General features: G+C 39.6%; 1 protein-coding gene across 1 annotated transcript in view; it reads right to left on the reverse strand.

The window, feature by feature from the left end:
* Positions 1-8,266, reverse strand: part of P2RX3 (purinergic receptor P2X 3) — a gene marked incomplete at both ends in the record, with an annotated part of 285,859 nt that extends 277,593 nt beyond the window's left edge. Inside the window, one exon of the mRNA XM_082268304.1 lies at positions 8,148-8,266. Within this exon, the coding sequence (XP_082124430.1) occupies positions 8,148-8,266 (119 nt within the window). The remainder of the gene's footprint in view (positions 1-8,147) is intronic.
* Positions 8,267-8,601: the final 335 nt, after the last annotated feature.

Consider the following 8,601-nt stretch of genomic DNA (forward strand, 5'->3'; position numbering starts at 1 on the left):
GATGTGAGTGTAATTCCTAGATATGTGACCACCTACAGTATAAGGCAGGGGTCCTCAAACTACGGCCCGCGGGCCGCATGCGGCCCGCCAGAGTCCTAAACCCGGCCCGCCAGCTGGGATTGGCATAGCTGTCACTCACTGAAGCTCTAATATGCTTCAGGAAAGGGTGGACCCAGGGAGCAGAGCACTGCGCCCTAGCCCACCCATTTGACCCGCTTCCTGATTGGCCGAAAGGCGAACCCATGCCATTGGCCGAGGAGGAGGCGGGAGGACTCGAGGAGACGCTGCCGCTGCAGGTAAGTGCACTGACTGGTCTCTCTGCACGCTGGTCACTAAAAGAGGGCACGCTGTGGTTACTCTGGCATTAAAAGCGGGAACGCTGTGGTTACTCTGGCATTGAAAGAGGGCACTTTGTGGTCACTCTGGCATTGAAAGAGGGCACGCTGTGGTCACTTTGGCATTGAAAGGGGGCACGCTGTGATCACTCTGCATTGAAAGGGGGCGCGCTGTGGTCACTCTGGCATTGAAACGGGGCACGCTGTGCTCACTCTGGCATTGAAAGGGGGCACGCTGTGGTCACTCTGCATCGAAAGGGGGCACGCTGTGGTCACTCTGCATTGAAAGCGGCCACGCTGTGGTCACTCTGGCATTGAAAGGGGGCATTCTGTGGTCATATATATATATATATATATATATATATTTATAAATTAAAAAATAAATATTTTACTGTTTTTCCTGTTTTTTTGTGCACTACAAATAAAATATGCGCATTGGAATTCGTTCATATTTTTTTTCAAACTATAGTCCGGCCCCCAACAGTGTCTGAAGGACCGTGAACTGGCCCCCTGTTTAAAAAGTTTGAGGACCCCTGGTATAAGGAAAATTTGTGCCTAGTGTTTATGGGAACCCCTAGTAGGATTTGGAATAATTTACCTTATAGTAGGATAGCTTGTTGAACAGGAGTAGGGCACCATTTACTGAGGTCAGGGATTTTTCTACATCTGTCAATAGTAATATGATGTCGTTTGCAAACAGACTAATGGTATGAGATCTACTTTGAACATAGAGACCTGAGATGTCAGGATGAGAATGTATGTATATCGCCAGAGGTTCCATAAGAAGATCAAAGATAAGTGGCGAGAGAGGGCACCCCTGTCTCATACCATTGGTAATGGGGAATGGATTGCACAGTGCTCCAGACGTCAGTACCTGCGCGGATGGTGTCGTGTAAAGCTCCATAATGGCTGAGTATATAGGGCACTGAAAGCCAAAGGCAGACAGGGTGTGAGCTAAGTATGTCCAATGAATCCTATCAAACGCCTTCTCTGCATCCAACGTAAGGAGGAGAGAAGGCGTTTTTGTCGCTCCGGCCTCATGGAATATGTTGATCATTCTACGGGTCGCATCTGCTGTTTGGCGATTTTTAATAAAGCCTGATTGAGCTGGGTGGATGAGATGGGGTGCCGTCTCTCCCAGTCTTACTGCTATGAGTTTAGCATATATTTTCAGGTCACAATTCAATAAGAAAATAGAATGAAAATTTTGTGGTGCAACAGGATCTTTCCCCGGTTTGGGTATTGTCACCCCAATTGCTTTGAGCATTTCAGATGGGAAGGCCGAAGAGGCAGCGGCGGTATTATATAGTCATTCCAAATGGGGTATCGAGGTGTTTTTGAAGGTGCGATAGTATTCCCCAGAAAAGCAATCCAGTCCTTGGGATTTGTTATGGGGCAAGGTGTTAATTATCCTAGTTAGTTCAGAAGCTGTGCAGGGGGCATTCAGAGTGGGGAGATCATCAGGGGTCAATTTAGGGATATTAAGCTTTTCGAGGAAAGCATTAATAACATCCGGGGTCAGTTGGGATATAGTTTTATCCTCCTTAATTAAGATTGTACAGGTATCTGTAATAATCCCCGAAAGCATTCGCCATGGCCTGTGAGTGGTATAATTTTTCATTTGTTGTGGGATGAAGCAAGAATGGAGGTCTTATTTTTTTGTCTTGGGTGTAGTAGTTCATTTTTAATCTTCTGGACATATAATCAAATCCCTCCTGAAGTAAAAAGCGGAGTTCATGTCTTGCATCAGAAAGCTTTCGTGAGACATCAGGGGAAGGATTAAGCTTATTTTGAGAATCCAGCCCATGGATTTCTCTTGTTAGATCATCCACACGCTTAGTCCGCTGCCTCTTCGCTCTAGACCCTAGTTTGATAAAAGTACCTGATGACTGCCTTATGAGCATTCCAAAAAGGAAAGGATCATCAGCAGAGGAAATGTTACCTTCAAAGTAGTTGTGTAAACATCCAGTCATTTATTTTTGTAAACCGGGTTTTGGAGGAGCTTTGCGTTCATTCTCCAAAATGGCTATTCCAAAAAAGGACAGATGGTGCCTGCGCTCTGCATATAACTAACTTGTGTGAATCAAGAAAACCCAGCAGGTTATTTTGAGCAACATAAACACAAGTAATTTGAATAGAAGTCTGGTGGACAGATGCAGCCACCAAATCAAAAAACTGGTAAGCTGCAATATATTTATTTGCTTTTGGGTTAAATATCACTTTAATGTGTAATATATTACATTAAAAAATCAGAAAGCTTTTGTAACATTTCTAGGTGAAATCCTAACACCTTGGCACATGCTTATATGTTTTGTAACCTATCTGAGGACTAGAAGGTGGTGCTCAGAACCTAGGGACAGCAAGACCAGACCGCAATCCCAGATTTGACACACAGTACCAACCTGTGAAAAAAAAAAAAAAGATCCTGGTGACAAGATGGATTTAGTGATCAGTGCAGCCAGCCAGAATTAGCAGTGGAGGTTATGTCTTATTGAACCAGTGTTGAGCTGCACTGACACTATATATCCTTCGACAGATATATTCATTGTGAGAGGGGATATTTTTCCATAATCATTATTATCTGAATTCAGCCTTAATGTGCAAGCTGACTTAGATGCTTAGATCTTAAAAAGCTGTCAATATGGAACAAACAATCCAAGCATCATCAAATGCAAATATCTTTCAAATTTCTGCCACTAATCATACAATTTTTGCCTCTTCCCAAGAAGTATGAATTCTACTTTTTATGAAGATATTAAAGACTACCAATAGACATATGATGTGTTCACCACACAGAAGAATTGCCTCAAACAGTAACAATCTTTCCTACTGAAAAAAAAAAAACACATTCACTAAGTACCAGTGCTAGCTAATTATAATACAATGCTTTAGGGTATAGAAGAGCATACAATTTTGGGTCACCCTAGATTAGTAAAACAGACATAAAGAAAAAAAGAAAAAATGTGATTGTCTCTTTACACAAATTATTGAACATAGGTATATGACACTTCATGAAATTACAATGGTAGAACGTGACCTTGGGTGACTAACTTCAGGAAAAATATATGTGGTAGGCATTGAAACTGTGAATGTCTGAATCCATTACTGAATTATTGTTGATTGAACTGATTATGTGAAAATTTGTCCAAACAATTTGCTTTATTTCATATAGCAGTGCAAAGAGCAATACAAGGTTTGAGCTTTCCTAAAAAAAAAACTATTTTCTAAATGTTTGCCATAAGCTTCTTCAATTCACAGTGTCTCTTTTTTAATAAATAGTCTATATATCTTCATGATTGAAAGGTCTTTGAAAGATAACCCTTCTCGTTGGCTATGCATTACTTGATATGGATAGATGATCCTAACATCACCAATTATAAGCCATAATTGCTGTAACTGGTAACCAGTGCTTAATAATGACAAATGCCTGTAAGGTCAACGCAGTAGCACGATACTGATAAATCTCTGTGCAACTGGATTATAGAATTATATTTTTGCTAAATATACCCAAACAGACAGAAAAAAAGAATTGTTAGATTCAGCTGCGTCTTTGAAGTTAGACACCGAATCAGCTAGCACTCTGTCTGTATATGGCTCAAAAAAACAGGAGATACTTCCTGGTCTTAGTCTAAGTTTCATATACTACACTACATGTGTGTAAACCCATATTTTGAGTAATTTCAAGTATGAAAGGGGAAACATTCAAAATACTTCACAAAGATAATACACCAAGGTAAGAATCCTTATTTTTAAAAGTGACAAATGTCAGTCGTATGGCTAAAAACAAAGATTATTTTTATCACTTATGATAACGTTTCGTGAATTGAGCTGAATATCAGTTAACCATCTGTACATTGCTACACACCTAGCTATCACTATTTCAAAACACTTAATTTCACATATTCCAATAATTGATAAAGTGACCAAGCTGGTCAACTTCAATTTAATTATACACTAACTACAAAATATAATAGGTCACATTTTACATATTGTACTGTGCTTAATAATGCACTTTAACCACTTACCCACTGGGCACTTAAACCCCCTTCCTAACCAGACCAGTTTTCAGTTTTCAGTGCTCTCACAATTTGAATGACAATTACTCAGTCATGCAAAACTGTACCCTTATAAAATTTGCGTTCTTTTTTTCACACAAACAGAGCTTTCTTTTGGTGGTATTTAATCATCATTGGGGTTTTTGTTTTTTGCGCTATAAATGAAAAAAGACTGAAAATTTTGTAAAAAAAAATAATTTTCTTTGTTTTGGTTTTAAAATTTAGCAAATTAAGTAATTTTTCTTCAAAAATTTTGGACAAACTTTATACTGCTACATATCTTTGGTAAAAATAACCCAAATAAGTATATATTTTTTGGTCTTTGTGAAGGTTATAGAGTCTATAAGCTATGGTGCCAATCAATGAAAATTGATCACACTCGATGTACTGACGGCCTATCTAATTTCTTGAGACCCTAACAAGCCAGGAAAGTACAAATACAGCCCAATTTACCCCTTTTTGGAAAGCAGACATTCCAATGTATTTTGATAGAGGTATGGTGAGTTTTTTGAAGTTGTATTTTTTTTCCACGAATCTTTGCAAAATTAAGATTTTTTTTTCTTTTTTCACAAAATGGTCATATTACCAAGTATTTCTCACACACTGTATAGGCATACTTGCAACTACACCCCAAAATACATTCTTCCACTCCTCCTGAGTATGGCGATACCACATGTGTGGGACTTTCCACAGCCTGATCACATAGAGGTCCAACATCCAAGTAGCACCGTCAGGCATTCTAGGAGCAAAAATTACACATATAATTTCCTGACAACCTATCAAACTTTTGAAGGTCCTGGAGCACCAGGACAATGGAAACGTCCACAAAATTACCCTATTTTGGAAAGCAAACACTCCAACACATAATCTAGGAGGCATAATGCGTCTTTTGAACGTGTAATTTTTTTCCACAAGTTTTTGGAAATGTGGAAAGAAAATGAAAACGCACTTCTTTTTTACACAAAGTTATTCATTTATAAGATATTTCTAACACATAGCATGTACATAGCAAAAATAACACCCCAAAATACATTCTGCTACTCGTCCTGAGTATGGCGATACGACATGTGTGAGACTTTTACGCAGCCAGACCATATACAGAGGCCCAACATGCAGGCAGCACCGTAATTTCCTGACTTCTCATTACAATTTTGTGAGGCACTGTAGGGCACTGATAAGAACTGTAGTGGCACTGATGTGGCATGGATGTGGCATGGATGAGCACTGATGTGGCATGGATGAGCACTGATGTGGCATGGATGAGCAATGATGTGGCATGGATTTGGCATGGATGAGCACTAATGTAGCACGGATGAGCACTGATGTGGCGCGGATGAGCACTGACGTGGCATGGATGTGGCGCGGATGAGCACTGATGTGGCATTGATGAGCACTGATCTGGCATTGATGAGCATGGATGTGGCATGGATGAGCCACAGATGAGCACTGAGGTGGCATGGGTGGGCACAGATAAGGCATGGATGTGGCACGGATGAGGCATGGATGGGGCACAGATGAGGCATGGATGTGGCATAAATGTGTCACGGATGGGCATAGATCAGGTATGGAGGAGGCAAGGCACGGGTGAAGCTGTGGTTTCTCTTCTCTCCTTGCACGCTGTACCGATCACTGTGTACAGCGTGCGAGGAGAGAAATGAACCGGACATGCGCCGGTTTGTTAACAAGTGATCGCTCCATCATTGGACATGAAGCGATCACATGGTCAAGGGCCGCTGTCATTGACCCTTTACCGTGATCCGCGATGCGCCGGGTCCCTGGGACCCGGCAAGCACGGACACTCCCATGTGCGTGCCCCAGGGGGCGTGCGGGAAGCACGATTCTGGGAGGATGTCCTTGTATGTCCTCCCAAAATAAGCAGACTGCTCTGTAGCCATCATTCGGCTATGGCCCGGTCGGCAATTGGTTAAGGAACACCAAAGGAAAAACATGCAGAAACAACCAGAAGAGGACTGCCTTGCCATGGCTGCCTTGCCACAGGTTTTGATAGTTGCTGTTGCATTAAATCACCTATTTTCTTATATCTCTTGGGGATTTCAGGAGTACCATCTCTGTGCATAGGTCCCCAAGCTTTTACTCCTACTGATACCAATAGCAAGGGTTCTTGGGCTTCCTCTTGAATGTTTCTTTTTTTTTTTATATATATATTATGCAGAATTCAATACAAATAGTGGGATGGCAGGATGGGTGGGGACAATCTCCAACATGACCGGGAATGGAGCCAGGAGTTTTGGCAGGGAGATCTCGCTGCGGTTATCCTCAAGAGCTATTAAATGGGGGGACTCAGACTAGACTGCAGTTATAACTGAAATATTAATTTTGGGTGGACTGATTCTAACTTCTTTTTAAAACCTTAAGCTTTGTTGAAGCCCAAGATGAACAGAAGTAAAATATGGCATGTACATCAATATTTGTGTCAAATAAAAATTAAAAGCAATAATTATGTAATTGTTGGCACTTAAAACATATACAGGATTGTTCAATAGATGCAAAGAGCAATTGAAGATTTTTTTTTTTCTTTTTTATTTCCTCCCCTAGTGTTGAGTTTGTGATATGGACTAATCTTTCCTCTATGTATTATGTCTATTAACTGCAATTACAAAATTGTTTTTCATTGTTTTTCATTTCCAGGTGCAAAGTATTTTGTGCCATCTAACGATAATAACGGAGAGTTATATTCCCATTTGGCTTGTCTGTGAATCATATCCTAAATACAACTCTCGTTATTTCGTGTGTGTCCTCATGTATTTTCCCATATTTTGGTGGCATCCTAATATTCTTATCTAGTTGTGTTCCACTTAGTGTGATTTCAATCTTAACCCATCTTTTATCTTAATTTGTTTTTGTCCACTCTATCATACGTGAAATTATAACTGCCATGTAATATCTTTTAATGTCTGGTGCTGCTAATCCCCCCTGGGATTTATCTCTACTGAGAGTCGCATATTGCACTCTTTTTCTCCTTCTAGAGGCTTTTTCTCCTTCTAGATAAAATTCAGCATCATTGTTTTTATTGTTTTAAAATATGCCGGTGAGATGGCAATTGGTAACATTTGAACTCTGTATAGTATTTTAGGCAATATTATCATCTTAAATATATTTATTCTTATTCTCCCCAAACAGAGAGTGGGCGACATAGGTATATAATTAACATGATACAGGTTTTCCAATAATTGGGTTAAATTTATCCCTAGATAGTTTAATTTTTATTTTACCCAGGTAAATGGGAATTCCCTCAGTAATGCCTGCTCTTCTTTTTTATTTAATCTGATGTTTAAGATTTCTGACATTACTGGGTTTATCTTAAAATTTGATATTTTCCCATATCTCTTCAACTCCTTGATAACATTTGGGAGGGTTATTCTAGGGTCGGTAATAAAAAAAAAAAAAGAACATCATCTGCATATGCTGCGACTTTATGTTCCTCCTGTCCCACCTTCACTCCCTTTATGTCTATGTTGTATGATCGCTAATAGTGGTTCCAATGACATGACCAAAAAATAGGGGCGAGAGAGGGTAGCCCCGTCTCGTCCTGTTGCGCATTTCAAACTGAGGTGATAAATAGCAATTGAAGATATGTACCAAGTAGTAACTCAAAACAACCAATCAGAAATTTCTAATCAATCTACAGTCATTTACAGCATTTTACAATTTATAAGTATTTTAAAAAGGCAGTTAAGTTAAAGCTATCTAAATATAGCATAACACATAAAAAATAAACACACAAAAAAGTACTCACCATACAAAGTAGGTAATAATTAGGAGTTGCACTGCTCTGTTGATGACTCCAATAGTCCAGCTTTTAACCACCACAGACTTAGTTGTTTCATAGGTAAAGAAGTCGGTGATACAACCCATAGCTCTTCTTCTACTTCTTTCCACCAACACAAATTCTGCAAGACTGCTATAACCAGCTGTGTCCTTTTCTCTTGGCGACCAGTTTTTGTTAAAAGCTTCTAGAATGAGCCTTAATCGCAGACACGTCTTACAACGTTTGGAGCTTGAACACTTTTCACAAATGCAAAAGAGAATTCTCCAAGCTATTAGTCATATATTATTAAAGCTTTAAACTCACAAAGCCCTACAGTGCTATAGTGATCTATCTGATCTTTCAGATTTTAAGAATACAATAAAGTAGATCTTCAGTGCCTTTATTTTATTTTTTCCATATAGATGTGGTTTATCGTTCCAAT

This window comes from Pelophylax lessonae (genome assembly GCF_965119305.1).
Source record: "Pelophylax lessonae genome assembly, chromosome: 9".
Classification (NCBI taxonomy): Eukaryota; Metazoa; Chordata; class Amphibia; order Anura; family Ranidae; genus Pelophylax; species Pelophylax lessonae.